At 42.4% G+C, this 21,929-nt stretch overlaps 1 protein-coding gene across 1 annotated transcript in view; it reads right to left on the bottom strand.

Annotated features, from left to right (window-relative positions):
- The window catches only part of ABTB3 (ankyrin repeat and BTB domain containing 3), a 171,590-nt gene that overhangs the window by 23,441 nt on the left and 126,220 nt on the right, over positions 1 to 21,929 (bottom strand). The window contains exons 5-11 of the mRNA XM_071551653.1: positions 11,516 to 11,681; positions 8,136 to 8,225; positions 4,917 to 5,018; positions 3,715 to 3,808; positions 3,471 to 3,606; positions 1,611 to 1,831; positions 25 to 203 (exon numbers count right to left, since the gene is read on the bottom strand). Of these exons, the coding sequence (XP_071407754.1) occupies positions 25 to 203; positions 1,611 to 1,831; positions 3,471 to 3,606; positions 3,715 to 3,808; positions 4,917 to 5,018; positions 8,136 to 8,225; positions 11,516 to 11,681 (988 nt within the window). The remainder of the gene's footprint in view (positions 1 to 24; positions 204 to 1,610; positions 1,832 to 3,470; positions 3,607 to 3,714; positions 3,809 to 4,916; positions 5,019 to 8,135; positions 8,226 to 11,515; positions 11,682 to 21,929) is intronic.

Raw genomic sequence — 21,929 nt, 5'->3', positions numbered from 1 at the left:
TTTAAAGCACACAATTTATCCTACCTTGCTGGCCTTCAGTATCTCAAACATCAGAGGCAACCCTTGTGTGATAAGCTCCTCTGTGTACTCTTCCTCCTGAATGGACTTGAATTCCTTTAGTAAGCACTGGATGAGGGGTCGCCTGTGCTGCTGGAAGGAGGTGCGCAAAGACTCCAGCCACGTGTGGAGCGTCCAGGGAACACCTATGGACAGAGGACAGAGCTCATTCCCAGCTTCAGAGAAGGACATGCCCATTCAGTTTTTTACCTTCACTCATGTTAAGATTCTAAGCAAAAACTGTCAAGTGACACTAGAAATCAAATTCCTGTTTATCCCTAATTAAGAAGGCTGGTGGTTATCAGTACATCCCAGACCTAATGCACAGAGGCTTTCTTCCAAATGCTAAGAGAGGACTGTGGTCTCTCTGCTCATCTAGCCTTCAGCTTCTCTGCTGAGACTGCCAATTTGTGGCAATTGCTGTGGTGTTCTGTGTTCCAAAAGCCTTTTGGAAACTAGATTTACACTGGCTCATTTGTTTGAATGTGTCCCTAGAGAGCCATTAAATGGTAAACCCCCCTGATTTTGGTCACTACCCACCTGGATTCAAACGGGTGGTCTTCAGATTAAAACTTGCTTTAAGTGCTACCCCATGTCCTCTCCTGATCATTAGTATTTTCCCTAAACAGCACTGAGCAAGTTAAGCAGATCAGCCCTTTCAAGCAGACTGTCATGGCAGAACCACTCTCCAGGAAGTTAAAGGGAACTGCTCCCATGCACTGAACGAGACAGCACATGGAGCTAATGTACCTCTGCAGGCATGAGGCTGGATGTGACCTAGTTTCTGCTCTTGCAGAACGGAGTGGAAGGAAACACAAGCCTGGTGTTTGGCAAGTAAAGGTTTTTCCTTCCATTTCACAAAATGTTCAGTGCCTCAAGAGCACCCTTACCACTTCCCTCTCGTTCATCTCCAGATCTCTGTCTGCTCAGCCCACCCAGCAAACCATCACTCAGCCCACCACACACCCTGACCCACGCCACATGTCCCCAAGGCTGGAGCACTGCACCAGGCACAGGCACACCATGTGGCTGTGTCTCTCTGACTGCAGAAAAATGGGGATGGCAAATACACAGTCCAGACTGATTTCCTTCTGTGCTACCCAAACACCCTCCTCACAGGCAGGTGCAACTTCCCAGCACACTGGTATGAGATGTTCAAGACCCTCACTGGCAGAGCTGGCAACCCAAGGAGTCAGTTCCCTTCTCCTGCCTTGGGAGGCTCACAAACCTTGGAAAATAAAAGTTGTTTTAATGGTGGACTGATTTACATCAGAGTGTAAAAGAGTAGCTGTTGGAGGTGGCTTACAGCAGGTGAACACTGTCACAGAGCCTTCCTTACGCTCTGCCATGCAGCAGTGCAGATGGCTGTGGGTGGAAACCACTGTGTCCTGCAGAAAAGAGCCAGTGGCCCTTGATCTCCCATCACCTTCTGCCTCCAAAAGAGATGAGGAAGATATGACTGTGGTTGGTTTAAGCAACATCTTGTCAAGAGAGACACGTCTCTCACAGGGGTCCCTACCTGGATGAAGATGAGAAAGGACACCAGGACTGACCTATGCTCCGTATGTCAATGGTCACATCCACGTAGCCATGCTCGGCGCTGTGGTACATGGCCTCCTTCAGGGCTTTCAGCTTGGCCTTGCTGTTGCGGCTGGCACAGAGTGGAGCTGCTGCTGAGTCGGGCAAGTCCGTCCCCTCAGCCAGGATTTCCTCCAGTGACAGAATATCGCTCTTTTCCTTCTCTGGCTGAGCAAGCAGTTTACGAAAGACGTTTCTGTCAATCACAGCATGACAGGGAGAGGGAGGGAGGGCAAGAGAGGAGAGGAAAGGAAGAGCAATCAGTGTCTAAGCTTTCATTGTGCCAGGTGTACTTGCTGTGACGTGGCAAGTTAGGACATTTATACAGAAAATTACTCCAACTAATGGCAGAACCAGCTGAGAGCAGACCCAAGGCAAGCACAGCTCCTGCTAGCCCACTTGCACTGCCTGGGACATGTCTGCAAGTTACTGCTGTCGTGACAGGAAACCGTACAGATGTCACATAAGTGGCAGCATCTCATGGGAACAGAGACTTGTGAGCTAAACATGACTTAGGACTTCTTCAACACTTGGGGAAGGCCAAGGTCTTTCTGGACAAACTCTCAGGACCTCCACCAAGGAGGGTACCTGAGAAGGGAGCTGCCTGGAGCTACCGAAAGCACCACCACTTGACTAACACCCAAAGCGGTCTGGGAAAGCTAGAGCAGCTAGACATTCAACAAGGCCAGTCAGGGCAGGTTCAAGCACATCTGGGACTACTCTACAAAGCCACCAATCCAGTTGGGCCATCACACAACAAAGCCCAAAGTGAGAGACTTTGTGCCCTCAGGTTCGTACCAGCATACCCTCATCAACCTCAAGTGTTTCTCTTGGTTTTGCAGCTGTGAGAAGAGAAACCAGGCTGGCTCCCAGCTGGCCTCCCTTGTATTCTGATGTCCTCCCTGCATCTGCTCAAGACCACAGCACGGTGTGTCCTAAACAAATTTAAGGCAGAGAGAGAAGGAGGATGCTGTGTGTGTGAATGCTCTACAGGTAGGAATATAAGAGCGAGAGTCTGTGACATGGACAACCAACAGCCAAGCCAAGGAGAGGCCCAGGTTCTCCTCAGGCACATGGCTTCCATTCACACTGGCTGAATGTGAGACTTCAGTAACCAAACTGTCCTCTCTGTCCCAAGGATCCCTCGCAGGCTCCAGATGGGCAGTGCTGTGTGAACCCGCCCTGACATGCCATTAGCATGTTGTTAGACTGGCAGCTCATCTCTAAGCAAACAGATGGTAGGTACTGTCTCTAACCTGTATCTATGTTCCTCTGGATGGCTACAATCAGAAAAGTAGGAACGTGAAGATCATAATACTAATTTATTACACTGCAGTAAACTCCTGAGCGTTCTAAGATCATGCATGCCAGGTGCTCATGTCATTACTACTTTTTTTTTTTAAATTTGCAGCATACATACAACACTAAGATACACAGGACTTTACAGTAAACACAGATGCAGAAACTCTATTCAATGAAAATTAGGGCTGCAGCAGTACAGACACGATTCACTCAAATCTGAGAAACATGTCAAGAAATTCAGAAGGATTGTCTTTGGCATTTCCTTTCTGCTGTCACATCAGCTGCCATTTAACAACCATTGCATTGAACACACCACAAGGTGTATCCTTTTCTTCTTTTTACATCAGATATCAAAAAGCAGCTTGTACCACCAACTGATTTAATTCACATGCTAGCAGAAAGCCTTACATCCCTGCTCAGTTGGTGGCATGTTCAATTGTTCATGCACAAATTTCACCCATCTGCTCAAACTGGATGCCCAGGAAAAAAAAACAAGCACTTTAAGGATGCCACTAGACTTGTTCCCACTCTACCTGTGTCCATGTGCAGCAGCCTGACTGAAAGAGTTCATGTCACCTTGTGGAGTCATGGAAATGCCATTCCTGTACATTGTTCCTATCATAGGGTCAGCTCCTCGCTCCAACAGCAAACTGACGAGTTCGAAATTTCCTGCAAGTCAAGAGATGCATTTTTATTTCTTTCACAATCCAGTATTTGCTCACCTAAAACACAGATCCCAGCTCAGGAGTTGTTACAGTGAGAGGAAAAAATCCTTACCAGCAGCTGCTGCAAGCTGTAAAGGAGTTTCAGAGTAATTTTCCTCTCCATGCTCCAAGGAACCTTCTACCTTTGCTCCAGCATCCAGCAATAGCTAGAAGGAAAATTCACCATTTAGAGCAACTGGGAGTATCACAATCTTCAGAGTTCATGAACAGTGACAAATGAAAATCTAATGTTTCTTGTTATCTGCAAACCAGATACAATGGAAACACATGACATGCAAATTCTGCCCATTGTTTCATAGAGACAAATCCATTCCTTTTTTCGCTCATTTTATGCTGCTGGACACCAGGAGCACTACTGTCCAACTTTAGAGCCAAAAAAGTGTAACCCAGTGCTTTCGAATGAGAAATGGGTACGGTCAGTGTTAGGAAGTAATGCACTGAAGATGGAAGAAAACTAGCCCAACAATCATCCTTCCTTCATGGTCTTCTAGAAGCCCCGCACCATCCAAAAATGGATCAGATTTCGATTGCCTCAATCTTTTATATGAAGACATGGACAGAAGAAAGGCTATTCTGAAGAACCAATTGCAGCAGTGAGTTCAAAAGCTGTGGTCTCCACTGGGGACACTTCCACATAAATGACAATGCTGAAAACAAAAGTGGCCAAGGAGAGCAACATGGACCCTGTGCTCCAGCCCCTCCTTTGGCTGGTTCTGTCTCAAGGCCTTCATAGTTTTGGTGCTTCATTAAGTGTGCCATAGACACAGCTGTTCCGAAGAATAAACTTTCTCAGTTTTCAAGATGCCAAAGCACAGAACCACCATATCCCACCCAACACCTCAAGGGGGTAAGGAGAGTGAGGGCTTCTCCCTCTTTGGAGCAGCACAAGGGCTGTTGTCCACCTCTCTCCCACCAAGGTAGCAGTTTTGTGTTTGCTAGAGTATTACAGGGTAAGAAAGTGCAATGAATGAATAAACAAACATATAAAACAAGTGGTCAGGAAGGAGCACAAGGAGTTGTCAGACTTTCTTTGGTGCAACTTTGCTTTAAAATAGTCTTATTAAGCCTCATATTGGTTAAGGTTTGAACATCATATTCACTATATAATAAGTCTATTATATATCAGTACACTCTTGAAGAAGCAGAAGTAACCAATATGAGTATGACAAGAGAATGCTGGTTTGAGATGGATGTAATCAGAACTGAAGAGGAGAAAAAAAAGAATGAGATGCAGGTAGGGAAATACAATAATACCTGAACTACAGGAATATGTCCATGCAACACAGCAAATGTCAGAGCTGTCCAATGGCGGGTCTCAGGGTGGACGGATGGGTATTTATGAGCAGTACTGACAACCTACAAACAAATTAAAGTTATTTTTTTAAAGAGCTATATGTAACAAGATTCAACTTGCCTGAAAGCCAGGCATATGAGGGAGTATGTGAAATAGAAAACCTGGGAAAGGTGCTTTATAAAATGATTGGCTTCATATTTTTCCTGCAAAATTTTTCTCAATATTAAAACTGTTCATGCTGATTTGACAGCTTGAATTGAGTTCTTACCAAATGAAGTCTTTTACCAACTACTGTAGCTCCATCTAAACCACTGGCCACCAGATTCTTTTGCACAAGGGCAAAACATCCACAGCTGGTTACGACAGCACACACCGGGGAAGCAAGGATGGATCAGGATGCTTACAGCTAAGGACTACTCCATACCATGTATCAACAGTCCCAGGCCTTGGGACTGCTCCAGGCCCAGCCAAATTTCTTTGCGCTTAAATCAGTATGACTTTTGTCACTGCCATCATGAAAGACACATCACAAGCCCTACCCTGGAGCTTGCAGGCATCATTCAAGGCTCCTCCTATCTCACCAGAGGAAATAAAGATGTGCAAAGTAATGGGGCAGAGTGACACTTCAGAAATGTTTAAAGAAAACTCCTTTTTACTGCCTTCTCCTGTCTGATTTGAGTTAAAAGTACAGGGTGGTGACAGTTAAAAGAGATGCAAACTATACCAGTAGAAAACAAAATGCTATTTTTCAGATTGCTCCTTCCATTTTCTATGCCTTAGTGCCTGGTGCCTCTAATGTAGACACTGGGGAAGATGAATAACCATTCTTTGCTTCAGTTTCCCTGTCTTAAAGATGGGGGTATTAATATTGATGAGGTTCACAGAAATGGTAAAATCTAATGAATGTTTGCAATCTGAGACTGCACACTCAGATGGAGTGTGACACTAAAATTCAAAATCTTGTTATTGATCTTCAGAGGAGGACTAAAATCAGAGTAAAAGATGCACTGCCTCTCTGTTTCACCAGCCAGCTATGCTTTCACTACCTTGTCTGAAGTACTTTTATCCACCTAGGTGAGCAGGATCAGTTATTAAATATTCCATTCCATTAGCAGCTCACATTTCCAAGCACCACATGCAATGTTTTGCCAAAAGCAGACCCTCAGTCCCAAGAACAGGGATGAGGGAAAAATCTGATGAGTCCATGCAGATCCCATAGCTTGCCAGAGGAGACGATTTGCACCAGCACCTGGCTGTTACCACCCAGATTTGCCAAGGAGAGAGCTCAAAAGGCAACAGGAGGAGTGTGCTGGTCTCTGAACAAAAACATAGGGCTTCTCAGGGTCTGGGTTTGCTCATAAGGAAGAGGATCAAGCAGCTTGAGCCTTGGGGTTTAGGATGTGGAGCAAGAGCAGCAGAGGGTAAGGGTGGGTGGGACCACAGTTTAGTGAATGCATTCAGCTCCTCCTCAAGCACACGTTCCCACCACTGTTTGGGGTTATCCGTGGAAAACAGCAAAGAAAATAGTCATTTTAACTCCTTTGCTCCTTTTCTTTTTTTTTTTCTGTTAGAGTTCTTTCCAGCCGACACAGTGTTTATAAATGACCTGCAGCTAACCAGGCTTTTAAGGTTGAGATTTGCTGAGCAGCCACAGGTGCCACTGACTAAAGAGCACACTGCAGCTTCCCAACACATCTGGAAATTAGTCCATTTCCACTAAAGATGGGCAATCAAAAAGGGAGGTGCCCAGCATCTGAGGCTACTTTTGGAAATATATTTGCAAAGTGAAGGGGGGAAAATTACGCAGGCACCTGACAGAGTATTTATTTTTGCTCATGGTTGATTTGCCTTTTTTTTGGCCATAATTGCCCAATTTGCACAGTTGGTTGTGGTGTGCACAAATCATCTTATAATTGCATGCCATAATTATTCACAGTTCTTGTCCCAAAGTGTTTTCATTTGATTTTAGAGCAAACACTCTACACTCTACAGTAATGAATCAGGGAGGTTCACATTCCTCATTGGAGCTGTTCTCTCAGATGTCAGCAGTTTCAGGAAGAAAAAGCTGTTTAAATTTGCATTTGATTCAAGTCTGGAAGATTACTGGATCAATTGGGAGGACTGCTCCTAATGAAAACTCTTCCTAGGAACCAAATAATGCCATCTCACATCTGAGCTGCACACAGGGCTAAGGGAGAGCTCAGTCTCCATGCCCATCCAGTCTTTGGGCTGACTAGAGCTGCAAGTATTCAGTTATTTTCAGTTCTTGAGGGTGGTGTGCTTGAAGGTGGGCAACTGAAATCACCAGCTGATTTCACAATAGTAACAGCTCTCAGTCTCCTACCGGTGACATCCATTTCTACTTCTAAATTAGCCTTTCAAAAAAGTGGAAAACGTCTGTCTGAAGCAGTGACTACAATTTGTCGGCTTGTTCAATTGCAAACAGAACAGATGGAACACAGATAAGTGAAGCAGACAGCTTATATCACTCATGGCCTCAACAAATTGAAACTGGAATCATTAACATCTAATTCTTTCGTGGATTTTCAAACAGTTCTTTAAAATGTACATACCTGCATCACACAGAGCTGGACCACAATCTGTTTGGTGGACAGATTGTGGAAGTTTGTGATGTGCATTCATCAAAAAGACATTAATATTCTGGAAGCTTCAAGCTCCTCATTCAACAATTTTTAGCCCAAGGCACTTTGTAAAACAAAACAATGGAACCTGGAACCTAGATCACACTTGTGTGCTGGGGATGCTTACCTGGAACACTCCTATGCATAGAAATGCTCAAGCTTTTGCAGGTTATCAGATGGATGTTTCTTTTCGACTCTTCATTTAAACTCAGCTGAGATTCAGAAGTCCTTCCAATATCTTTGGAGCTGTGCTCCATGCTAGTGCTAATGCCCATATTCATTTGCAGTGTGCAAACACAACTAAATCAGTATTATCTGCGGGTTAAGTGCGATGACTTAACCCTTTCTATACTGTGAATCCCAATGTTAACCTAATGCTGTTTGATTTCACTATTCACTTCAAGTGGCCCCATCCAGGATAAGATACATTTCTTTTCTTTTTAACTCTTGGGATTTTCACTCTGCTACAGTTTCATGGGGTAGTTTAAGATGTAAACAAACAACAGAACAAAGATACAACCAACAAAAAGTCCTCACCTCAGCATTCAGATCTGCTCCAGCATCTAGCAGCATCTGCACCATAGCCTCATCACCCCTGACACAAGCATACATCAGTGGAGTCATGCCCTAGTTCATTTTTTGGAGTTAAAAAACAAAGGAATTGACAAATTTAACACAGAACTCTGACTTTTTAAAAACAATTATTCAAATACATCTCATCAAGACTAACAATATGTATTTAATGAAAGCCATTATTTCTGTTACAGACATGCCCCTCAGAGTAGCAAAAGCCAACCATTTTTGTAAAAATCTTGATTTTTGTTTTCACTTGCGTTGACAGCTTGTATTTCTCATGTTATCTTCAGCATGCTGAGTAGAAATAGGTTTGCCAGCCCCACTACATCCTCATATATTAAACTGAGCATCTTTTTGGAGCCGCAGCAGAGAAATGTTTTCACCAAACCAACCATTATTTCCACTGGTATTTTGAAAAGACAGTAATTCTACTCAGTTTTCTATGATCACAGTGTCATAAAATCTAACTTTTTAATTAATGAAAAGAGCCTTTAAAATATCTCAAGCTCCTTTTAAGATAGGTTAGATTTGAGCACAGCTTTTTCAACATGGACACTGTCAGGGGCTGGAAATGTCAAGGCTTTGTACACCACTCCCCAGCAAACAAGGACTTAATTTTAAATGAAATGCCAGACAGCTTTGTTGCAAGTTGCTGGGTCTAGGAAAACAAGGCCCTGCTTGGAGAAAAAGTAGATTAAGTAACCCCTCACTACAGAATCACCACAATGCAATTTGTATTAATCTGAAATACCTGCTACGGCTGAACACCATTTCCCTTAAGGTAAGGATTACTATAGCTGCAGTAATGAATCCAGATGAAACCATGAAAAAAATCATTAAATCTACCATAAATTGTAATAGCAGAAGCTGCTTATTAAATACAGTAGGGGGTGTTGACCAACAGCCACCAGTTTTGCAGTAAATCTCCTGAAGCACAGATACTTCTGATGCATGTTTACAGCCTACCTCGAGGTCTCCCAGTAAATCTGTTGTCAGACGACAGTCTGTCTCCTGTTTAACCTGAGTGCTGCTGGGAAGTGAAGCGACTTTCAGAGAAACTGGAAGAATCCAGCCTGGCCAGATACAGAGCCATGACACTGCTCTTTCTAGGAAGAGCCCAGCACCACTATTTTTGCTGAACTACTTTAGTTTTCTTGTTTGTATGGAGGGCTAAAGGTGCTTATGTATAGAAGGGCTGCTTTTGTAGAGACAATATAAATTAAGGTTTGTCCCTGCAAGGTCCTTAGGTCCTCCCTGAAACACAACTGAGCATTCCACAGGATCCAATCTGCAGTGTACTCATGGAGATACAGAGTAAGAGAACAGGCATTTGGGGCTGCATACCATTAATAAGAAAAAACGAGTCCACCCCAGGCAAGGGGAGTTCTTGGGTGACTTGAAGTTACTTGCAAAGAGAATTTGAAATTACTTCAGCTGCAGTCAGTGACAAAACATTTCCTTTGGCAGTCAACAAACACTACAGAAACAAATAGGACCATACGCTACAGGAACAAACAGGACCATAAGAATTACAAAAAAATGTGGGTTTGCCTTGAAACATGAGGATAAGATAGCAGTTTAAAATTAAATCCATGTTACTTCAACTGTTTTTTCAATTTCTGTAAGTGGCATCATTCAGCAATTAAGTCAAGTGTTCAGCATAGGGGATCTAATCAGATACGTAGAAAACAATTTGAAAACCAGGTGCTGTGGCTCCCCCTGCAAGAAGCAGTACATGGACAGCCGTGGTGAAGAATCCTGCAACCCAGCACCAAGGGGGTGCCTGGGAACCACACGAGGTGTTTTGACCCTGCTGAAGCTGAAGAAGCATTTACCACTGACTAAAAGGGGCCCAGAATGACCTGCTGCAGTATCAGGGTTTTAAAGAGTTAATGAGGTTTCTAACCTCCCCTTTCCTTGCTATCCCTGCTGCTTTTGCCTCTGCCCGTCCCCCCAGGCTTGCCCAGAAGCTCAGCCTTGCACTGCACCACCACTCACAGCCCTCTCTTTGCACGAGGGAGGAATGGATTTTTAATGAGCCCATCATTAGTGTTCGAAGCACACAGAGGAACACAGTAATAATGTGCACAATCAACACAAAGGGCATTTGGCTTTTGGCAAAATACAAAATTACTGTCTTGTATCACATAGGACTCTGTCCTGCAAGATGTGGGACATCTGATCCAGCAAACCATATTTAAGCACAAGCTTATTTTTCACCCAAATAGGATGTAAAAGCATGTGTTCAGAGTTAAGCATATGATTAGGTACTTTGATGAATCAAACCACAGTGTTCCCAGTTTTCAGCCTGGAGGACAGAGGAAATATGGTGTGAAAAGTTTCCAGGTTCAGACTAACTTAAAATAATAATAATAATTTTTAAAAGTATAATATATGAACCTTGGAAAGAGCAGTCTGATACTGGGTTTTTTGTGGGGAGTATTGCCTTCTTCTAAAGCTTTTCTCAGATGAATAGGCAATATTGATTCAGACTGAAGCTACTGAACAGAAACATAACTTATATTCCTGGAACAGCTTTCATCTCAGAAGGCATAAATTCATGAACAGTCCAGCTCCTGTCCCAAGCAACCACCTCAGAGGTGGCAGCCACCTGGCTCCTGCCACAGCTCTGGGAACATGCAGTGACAAACTTTCACCGGGGCACCAGAAAAGTCAGGGGACTTTACTTCAAAAGGATATGTTATTGTCCATAGCCCCACCTCAGTGAGCACCAAAGTCCAGCAGACTGGTGCCAGTAGGTAGCTGCAGAGGGCAGGTTTATCCTCGGACACAACCACCAGCCTCATGGAGGTGTAGCTCCAGGGAAATTTAGGCTCTTCAACTGGTGCATCTTGGCCACAATGACCAACAGAGGGGTAACTGTGGAGATACTTTCACATCTGCAAGGTCAGTTCAGACTGGGCTGAACACAAGAAAAGCTACAGACTCCAGAGCAGTGCTCAGTGGAAGGATGTTCACAGAGTCCTGTCTCACAGTACTGTTTGTGGCATTGAAACAATGGTAAGTATTCAGATCAACACTAAGCTTTCTTGGAATCTTCTTCTGGCTTCACTTGACTCATTCACTGTTAAGAAGATTTCAGGGAATGCAGTCACACTCATGCTGAGTTACCACCTCAGCACTGACAAATCAATACAACTCGAAGTGGCCTAACTTAACGCAGATGTTCACCTGTCAGTGCTTTAACTCAATGCCAAGTAATGCAGGAAAAGCATTATGGTCCTGTCTATGTATAGCTGAAAGCTGGGCCTCATTTTCTCTGATAGGCAGACAAAACTCCTACGTTTCACAGTTACTTCTTTAAATTTCTATCCCATTACCTGTTCACTCATGCTGTTAATCCCATCCGGCCCCAGCAAGGATATGGCTTGTTTGACCAGATCCGTTCGGCCGCAGTTGAGCATCCGAAAACCGAGGTCTTGCTTGAACTTCGCTTCAGTGGCAACGGCATCCAGTTTCCGAGACGCACAAAAACAGTCGTCGATTCTGTGGGTGTGAGAAATAAATTCCCTCAGAGGACAATCAGAGGACAGACCTTGCTGTCCCTAGGAAAATAATACTTTGCCCTATCTTTAAAGGATTCAGGTCATGCATACATCCATTCTCCTTTGACCTATATGTGTGAGGGAAATGCTGAATGGAAAATGATAATGCAAGCTAATGGAGACTGCCCTTGGTCTATCTTTCAAGGGACAAGTCATACATTTCATTAAAAATTGGGCAAAAAAAGCACATCTTACACTTGATTTTGTTATTTTGTTTCCCTGTTCAAGTAATGCACAGTGCATTCTCACCACAAGTTTTCTCTCTGCATGAAAAGGTTATCCAGTTCCCCTGATTTCTGAAAACTTTCAGTGACTTCAGTAAGCTTTGAACTTATATCAAATGGATGTATAATCATTGACAATACAACAAAAAGAAAATAATGTCACTCCAAACTCCTTCAAGGATCTTAATAGCATAACCTCAGTAACAGGAAAGCCTTTTTGGAGCAGGAAGTGCTAAATCACAGAATCCCAGACTGGCCGAGGTTGAGTGGGATCTCTGGAGGTCATCTGGTCCAACTCCCCTGCTTAAGCAGCACCACATGTACATCAGACCACTGTGCAATTGGGGACAAAGCAATCTTGCCAGGTAATCATGGCAAAACATCACAAATCCTTGTTGGTTGTGTCTAACACATGAGATATCATTCTTTTAAGGTCTTACTCAAAAGATCTCCAAACGGTAAACTGATATCCATTTCAAATAAAAGACGGCCTAGGAGTTATTTAGCCAAGATGTGACTCTACAGTTCCAGAGAGAGCCAGGCAATTCAAATCTAATGTTTATCCAACTTGTTTTCATCTTGTTAAAAGACAAGTTTGCTTTTCTTTCATGCTGAGGAGTGTCTGGGGCAAAGGGTGGAGTCCAAATCCACAGTGCTTTCGGTGTGAACTTGGAAAAAGGACTGTTTGGAAAAACACCACTTTCATTCTGCAAAAATGCTAGGTCAGAAAATGAGGGGCTATTTATGAAGGAAAAACAAAATAGAGATCAAAAGTGAAAAAGTCAAGCATACATCAAATATTTGTTTTCTATTTCATATTAAAAAAGCAGCAAATCAAAAGAAAAACAGCACATCATTACCATTTAAATTTCTTCTTCAAAGTGCTTTATCAGAGCTTTATAAAATATATAACACTACTTAATATTTAACATCACTATGCAACAAATATGCTGTTTTTATAGAAGCAGGGATATGTAGCAACAGCTACTGCTCTTCCTCTTTCAACAAAGGAAGGAAAGTGAGATGGAAAATATAAAGTGTTTTGATCAAAGCTTCTGCAGGTTTGAAACTGGCATCAGAGCTCAGGCTTGCTCTCTGCTCTGCTGGGCCACAACCAGTCTGGAGGACAATGGATTTTTGTTGATGTTCGTTCTACCTGCTCAGTTTGGGTTTTGACTGCTAAAAAGTTCATGTCCTAAGAATCCAAACAAGGTATGCTTGGAGTATCATTACTCAGGGGAACAAGGATGGTGTTTCATCACAACAGCATGCTGCAAGATTAATGCACAACGCTCAGTCACAATGAATACACTGCAACAGCAATAACAGATTCTGCACCAGTAACATACCCACAGGAGAGATGAAGAAAGCAACGCATCGCAAGGCTGGGGTTTCTGCAATAGTTTCTGACGGAGTTTAAGGAAAAAGCAAAACCAGCACAGATATGCAGTGCTCAGCTCCCTGACACTGAGATCCATGGGAGCAATTGAGGCTAAATGAGGTTCACACCATATGGCTCATTTCTGACTCAAGAGTTACAGCAACATTTGGTACTTGTTACCCCCATAGCATGAGATGCTGGAGATCATCTGTGCCCTCCTTTAATGCATGGCAAAGATAAAGCATGCTCAGAATTTAGGTGGTGAGGGTTTTGGCGCACGGTGAGAGAGTCTGGACCTCCCATCTGCAGCTGGCCATTCTCAGATGACTCTGGACTCTAAACGAGGTGGCTCCTCAGCAAAGTGCAGCTATGGAAAGTTCTAGACATCCTCTGCAGACGTGTCTGTTACTATGAATCACTGCCTATGTTAAGTCACTGCTTCATAATTTGTACTGAGGTATGTAACCTACACTGAATAAAATGGGTCAAACCTAGTGCTGGCAGAAACAGACAGAGCTTCACTGACGTCAGCCCAGCTCAGTGAATGCAAAATGATAGCTGATGATCTCTTCTTTAAAAAAAAAAAAAGCCAGATTTTGACTTGGGTTGCACACCCACACAAGGGAGGAAAGATGAACAAGGATCTATCTCACCTACCCTGTATGGGATGCCCAGATCTCTATTCTGGCATGGGTTCAAAATTTACTCACTTCATCAGGAACTCCTCTATGAATTGGCTCTGGTCTCCTAAAAACACATCAGTTCATCTGCTTGCTATAGTCAAGGAAGAAGAACCATAAATTCCTGATGATAGCGAATATCAGCAAATGAGTACTCAGTCATCTGGGGGGATAAGTATCTTGGTCCAAGGGCTCCAGGATGCCACAGCTGTAAAAACACTGCAACAGTAACATGGATGGATGCAGGAGTGCTTGGGCTGCACAACAGCTAGGACATCAGCACTGACCAAGTCTGATCTAGACCAAGGACCACAAAACAAGAAACCACAACTTAGTACCACTACCAGTGGCCCACTGCCTTTTCATAACACAAAAAGGACTCATTGTGAGTTACAGCCCCAATTTATGGGAAATAGCAAAGGAAACTAAATGGCAAAATTTGATACAGCCCATTTTTAGTGCCACCATTGTCATATGTTGACTAATAAAAAAGATAAGGATCAAACTAGTGAGTTTAACAGAACAAGAGCATGATGCAAGGGAAAGGAAGAGAGGATGAGAGGAGAGAGCACAGCAACATCTTGAAAACTCAGAGAGATAAATGAGTTAAGGAAAAGGAAATTTAACATGTACTGATAAAAATCGGTAAAGAGACAGCAAAAATGATCAGGAACTACAAGTACAAATAGAACACAGCACCACTTTTAACACTTGAGAAAGCCAACTGGGAAGACAGTACAGCAGACAGACTGAGCAAATGCATTTCAAAATGAACACTGGAAAACAAACAAACAAACAAATAAATAAATAGTAAAAGATAATTAAAAAAAACAACAAAAAAACATAAAACCTCAAACTTAAGCCACCACAGCACTGCATTTTCTCTCAAGTCCTCTTTCATGCCATCCACTGCATAATGTTGATTCCAAAAGAAGCACAGGGTGTCTGCTCCACATTACACTGTATAAGGGGATACAGCTCAATCATGAACACCATTCAGAATCATAAACAGAAAGAACACAAAATAAAAAAGGAGGAAGGGATTAGACACTCAGGCTTGACTTGCTCAGGACTTCTTAATTTTGGACTGAAACAAACACACTAACAAGTTATGAAAAGGTGGGAAAGGGATGGGAAAAAGCTTGAAAAAGAAGGCTAACGAGGAACAGTTAAGTCAGCTAAATATATATAGGGTCACTTTTTAGAGTTGTGAAACTGTGCCTGCTAAGCAAGGGAAGAGAGCATAAGTGCAAAGAGAGCTGGAAACCTCCCCAGCCTCACAGTCAGTTCATGGTCCTTTTGCCAGAAAGTCTTTGAGATCTTTCCAAGTGCACAGGAGGCTGACACCAGCCCAACAGCAGGATGTTCCCTCCAAGGCCACGCTGGCCAGAATCTATCAGCGGCCAGAGTTCATCCTTTCAGATGAGTTTCATCCTCATCAGAGGTCATCCTTTCCTCAACACCTCACCCTGCAGAAAAGGTGCATTTCCATCGAAGGGGCAGGGAAGGCTCATGGAGGAAGCAGAAGACCATCAAGGCCAATGCTCTTCTCCTCCTCTTCTACCTAGGGACAGTCTCAGGATGGCAGGACATCACCACACCAGATGCTGGGTAGGTCAGGTGAACTTTGAGGTCTCTCAGAGGTGATACACTAACAAAGGTAGGATTAACCAACATCCTTTGATGATACTCTCTCAAAAAAGACAGAGTCCATTCTGAATTTCTCTGTTTAGGAACCTGTGGGGCCAGGCAGGCTCCTTGGCACCACTACCACTTGACACATGCTCCCACTCCCAGAACTGAGAAATAATACACTTGAATTAGCAAAACACACTGATCATAGTCCTTGTGCTCAACACAAAACCACCCCTCTAATTCAGGGGTTCGATCACACAGCCTGTCAACTCCCTAACAGGTACCACCCCAGCATTAATCAAGCAAACAACTGCTTTTATAAATAAAAGGAAAAATAGAAACAAATGAAATAAAATCTTGATTTTATATTTGCAATAAAGCTGTGACCACATTTTTAAACTTACAATGCAATGTGATTTTCTTCAAGTCCTCTTTTAATTCCTCACAGATATTGCCTCTACAGAAGTTATCCTCAAGATCATTACAGTGCTGCCACTGCATATAATTAAATTTACCGTAGCTTTATATGGTGAATGCCATAGTAACATTAATTATCTGCAAATGGTCACTGTCAAATGCTGCATGGTGACCATGACACTATCATACCCTGAAATACTCAAACCTCTGAAAGGAGTCAAAGATAATCTTCATTTATAATGGATGCTAGCAGTACAGGAAACTATTTTTCTTTTCCCAGACTCACATTACAAAATCGTAATGTTGCACTTCTACAGCAGTAGTTTAAACACAAGGGTTTTGTTGGGTTTTTTTGTTTTTTTTCATTTTCACTCAGACTGACTAAGATAGAGCCTGTGCAGATCTTTAATAAGTTACTCATGGGTTGAATACATTTGGGAAATTGGATGATTCAAAGGCAAACTGTTTCCATCGTAACTGGTAGGTGCAGTTGATTTAAAAGAAACGGACCACAGACTGTATCAAACAGCAGGACAAACATTCCCCTTTGCTGAAATGAGCAGATCATCGTCCTGATAGCCAAGTATCAGAACCTTGTTTGTCCACCTGGGACTTGATCACCAGCCCTTTCAATTAAAAGAATGATAATCTAGTAATTAAGCCCATCTTTTTAGCTCCATGGAATTTATTCAGTCTGTTCTAAATATGAATGAGGTCTTGAGTCAGAAATTACAGTTCAGCTGGTTGGAAGTCTGGAAGAAGCTGTATTTTGGCCAGCAACATATATGCACTTGCAATGTTGAATTTCCTGGGGTCATGGATCGCCGTTTTGATCTGGGTTACACAGCCCATAGCACAAAAGGGTCTTGTTCCTTGCCTGGGGCTCTTCACTGAGACTACAGACACAAACAGCAAGAGTAGGAGCAGCAGACAATTAGATTTAAATTCATGAGCACTCTTTTTTTCCAGTGTAGCGCTTTAAAAACGACTCATGCTGATATTAATAGAACTGCAATATAAATACTATATTGAGACAATTATTTGCATTTCTAGTCTTGAAGAGAGGGAAATATAAGCACAAGCATGTTGATCAAAGTGATGAAGAGCACTATGTTTTAATGCAGACATAGAAGATCTCCATTTACTTTAATCAGGAGCTAAATTAAGACAAGAAAAAAATACTCTGGATATTTATTATCCAACCTCTTATTCTTGTCAGTGGTCTGAGAAAAAATTGGTTACAAATACTGGAAAATACATTTAGAAAGAGATGTGACTATCAAATCAAGACTCAAATCTGTATTTCAAAACAGTCTTGATATTCCAGATCCACATATACAGGTCAGGAACCATGTTCAAATTGAATCTGAGTTCAGATTTTGAACAAGGTCACAGTATCGTAGGAAAATTTCAGTACAGATTCATCTTTCATACAAAGAGAGAGCACAAGTCTTCACTAGTGAGTGGAAGACAGTATGTTACCTATATCCTGATTATTATATTCAGGAATGTAATATGGGAACATGTAACACACTATATTCAGGAAGGCACCAAAAGGGACAGAGCACAGGAAGCAGCAGTAAAGATCCTGCTTGCAATAGGAAAAAGAAGGCTTGATCCTACAGCTCACAAAAATGAAACTGTATTCTGCCCTAAGTGAAGGAGAACATGAGGACCAGGTCCTCCGCTTCAATAAATTTTTTTTATTACTGTTGTCTTCAAGGAGACGGTTGGCAGGACAGGTTGAGATTCACCTCAGAAAACCCGTGCTTGCTCTACCTTTTAAGTAATAAAATCCCCTTCCTCTGTTGGCACCATCTGCCCCAAGGAACTGCTGGATTTTGTCAAGTAGCTTCTTTGCTACTGCGCACATTTTTGTATCTAATTACAGCAATAGCCATGGCTGGTGTTAAAGGATTAGTGAAAACTTGTGGGAAGAACAAGAACATTCAAGAAACCTGGCAAACACCAACCATCCCTACTTAAAAGTGACTGTATCTAACTAAACAGCAGAATTTCTTTGCAATTTTATACTATCTCTCCTTCTCCAGAAACTCAGATCCGTACCCAACACATTTTAAGAGAGAGCAAAGAGCAGTGGAAATATTTTTGTGCCTTCAAATCTCTATTTATTAAAGTCTATTTATATTTTCATGCTCTAGTACAAGCACAAGATTTCCATAAATAAAACATTAAATGCAACTCTTCTGCTTTCACTTTCAAGTTAGAATTGCATATGTGTGGTATAGTATTAGGATGACACAGCAAATGGAATAGACTGCTCTGAAAGAACAACACATCTTCCCTTTACATTACTGGTTTTTCCCTTTCCATACTCTTCAGAAAACTCTCTAGAATGAGCCTAGGATGCTCTCACATCAAATAATCTTCACTCTTCAGATTGATAATCCTATTTTTCTAGAGAGCCTTTATTAAGAGTGATGGTCCTAGACAGAAAAGTAGACTTAGGTATTCCCAGGACAAGGCTAATTGGAAATCAGGACTGATTATCAATTAAAGACAGATTTTCAAAGGCACTCAGACACTGCATTTGCCCAGACACCTTTCTGGATCACAGCTGTAAAGGCACCTCTGAGCACTGGGTGAGACTGCGAAGGGCAGCAGCAGAGGGAGCATATGGAACAGGAGGGTTGATAAACTGGTCCTATGCTGCATCAAGGATTGGATGTAACGACACACTCAGTTGTAACTTAGTCGTGATTTGCCAGTATACTCCTGTGTCCATGCTGCCCTTTAAACAGTATATTTTCCCTTCCATGGTGTTTACTCCTGATGTATTTCTGGAGAAGAGGCACATGTTCCCTCAGCACCCACTTCACCCAGCTGAATGGGCCCCTTTCTTCTAGCCTGCCTCCATGGGAACATTTTGTCAAAAATCAAGTCACTCCAGCCCATTTCTTTCTACCTGGTCCAAAGTGAATATTTTCTTGGCCAGGATACAGGATTCGCGATTCCACAACACTTCCTACCACTTTCACGTGGCACCAACATTTTCCTGCTTCTACTTGAAATACTTCTCCCAGTGCAGCCTCAAAATCCATTTGGTTCTTTGATGTCTGTGAAAAAATCTACTTCTGTGGTTTACAATTCTGAGATTAAATACTGCTCTTTACCACCACCTTTCCAACATTCTGCTCCCAATATAGTATATATTATTCTGCACATATAGTGTATTTGTTACATATAGACTGCAGTATGTATTTTTCTATTTTTATCTTCACATGTTTGCCCTCCATTTGTGGAAAACTGCATTTCATCCCATTCCATTTACTTTGTCCCAGCCCACAAGGTCATCCACTTTTTCCTGGATGATTTCCCAAACTTCCTCTCTTAGGACAATGCCTCTCAGCATCATGGCATCAGCAAATTTCAACTTCATGAGCACAGTGCTAAGATTTGTGCCAAAACCCTTTCTGAAAATTAAAAAATACCAGTTTTTAAGAGTGAGAGCTGAAGGGCCCTGCTTGCAACCCCATCTCAGCCAAGTCAGCCCTTGCCACTTCTTTTGAAGCCAGCCCCTGCCTACTTTCCAATTTCTTTACTAACCCCCATCTTCTCCATCTTAATAGCTCCCTGCATGGACTGTATCAAATCTTCATTCAAGTCCAAATAGATGAAATCTACTGAATTTCCTTGGGGTAGAAAATCAGTTATCTTATCAAAAAAGTTATTAGATTAGCCTGGCAAGATCTATCTTTAGAAAATCTGTGTCACATTTTATCCCATTTTTTCCCTCTACAACATGTCTTTAATCAGTCTCTGCTTGAAAAAACATTCAAAGGCCTTGCACTAACAGCCTGGAATTTTCCTTGGATCATTTTTCATCCTTTTCAAATGTTGGGCATTACTATTATTAATCCTTAGAGTTATGGCATCACTCCAGGCTTTGTCAAAAATATTTCCCTCTAACCCCCTGATTTTGAGGCAGTTTTTTCTCTTTGTTGGGATAGAGATTATTTGTTCATCTTGATCTGAGTGCATAAAGCTGCATAATTTGCTCTCCTTTTGATTACTGTTTTCCATTTTCATAACCTTGTTGCTAGTATTTATTTTTCCTCTTCCAGCAGGATTTTCTTCCCCAAAACCAAAGGCAAAGTATTCACTTTAGTTCTTGGATGATGGCCTCCTGTTGGCATTGGTGCACACCTCTCACAGGTGTTCCAGCATCTTTACATGCTCCAGGATCGTCATGATCTGTTGCCACCAGAAATGAAGCCCCTGACCCTGAAGAAAAGCATAGCTGAGCAGTACAGGATGCTCCTCCCTTTCTCTGTTCCTCTGCTGTGAGCCTCCAGTTCAGTCATGAACCAGTGATTCTCCCCACCACATCTAACACGTTGGAGTTTATTTATTTTAAACAAACATCCCACAGAACGAAGGAACGAAAGACATGGAAAGAGCTTTTTGCGTTTAGCTGGAGCAAGGGGAAAGGCATCTCTTGCAGCTGTGAAGATGAAAAGCCAAAAACCAGGCATCTCTTTACAGCCAGACAGTTCCAGTGCAGACCGAGCAGTGATGCTACCTTATTGCAGCAGAAAGGGAGGTCAACATCATGCCCCTTTTTGACAACAAATCACCCTCACCCCTGATGCCTTCATTAAAAGGTCTGGAACAGGGAGCAGAGCATCCACCTTCACCAGATTCATGCCATCAGAGCTACCTTGCACACAGCTCTCTGCTGACTACACACAGCTGCCTCAGATGGCCCAAAGAGCCGCGGTATAGGTGAGGCTTTAAGTGTGGTCTCCAACTATGACAGTGTCTTAGACACAACTTGAGTTGCCATCTCAGTTAGCTGTTTTGCATCCAGCACTCAATCCATCTGTGAAACCTACCTCCTTGCAAAAGGTGGAAACAACTGGCCTGTTCAGAGCTTTCTCTCCTAGGGCAATGTGAACATTTATAGCCCTGCTCATCTCCCAAAGCTAGGGAAAGGGAAGAAACTTTCTGGCACATCTGCTGCTGTAAAATGAAAAGAAGTCAGGAAGGATACAGACAGCTCCTGACTGATTCCAGCTTCCCTCACTCCTGTGCCCAGAGCAGGAGCAGCTCCTCTCTCAGGAGATGAAAACATTGAAAGAAATTAAGGCAATGGATTTTTTAAAAAGGATCAGGAAAAGGGTGAAACAGAGGAATGAAAGACAGAAAGAAAGCAGAGATGATTACACAGCCACAGATCAGGAACCTAACTGCTGGAGTACATGATTGTGCTGGGAAGTGTCACATAAATTTGCTGTGAGACCTCCATGCTGTAATTCAGATAAGAAGCTAAACATTTGGGTTTTATCCAAACTGATCCTGAACTTCACAGGCTTTGAGATCCTGCCAATCTCTCCCTCTCCCCATATGCATTTTATCCACTGTGGAAGCTGATTTTGCTTTACGCCTTTGCAATACATGTTGTGAAACGATGCAGTATCACCATGGGACCTTGGGAACTTTAGGGTTTAAGTCTCTATGTTCTAGGGACTACAGAACACTGTGAATGAAAATCCTAGAAACTGAACCAGTTTCAAGGTTCTACTTATTAAACTCGTCCTATAAAAGTCACAATTTATCAAACTAACTGCATTTAAAATCTTTCGGTCATCATCTGTCACACAGCTTATTTGAAAAGCCATCCCCTTCAAAGTTGTGTTCCCCTCTCCAGTGTTTGACTTTATGGAATTGATGCTCACTGAGGAGTTGAGAGTTGGAAAAGCACCCTCTCTAACGGAGGCATGAAGGATTGGTGTTTGGCTTATGAACATCAGGAGTGCTGGGTGTCTGTTGAATATAAATAAAAAAATTCCAAGCTGCAAAGTTTCAAATTAACATTCTCCCATTATTCT

Source organism: Pithys albifrons, chromosome 3 (genome assembly GCF_047495875.1).
Source record: "Pithys albifrons albifrons isolate INPA30051 chromosome 3, PitAlb_v1, whole genome shotgun sequence".
In the NCBI taxonomy this organism is placed as follows: Eukaryota; Metazoa; Chordata; class Aves; order Passeriformes; family Thamnophilidae; genus Pithys; species Pithys albifrons.
The sequence above is the reverse complement of the archived record's forward strand: the minus strand, read 5'-3'. Positions and strand labels throughout refer to the sequence as shown.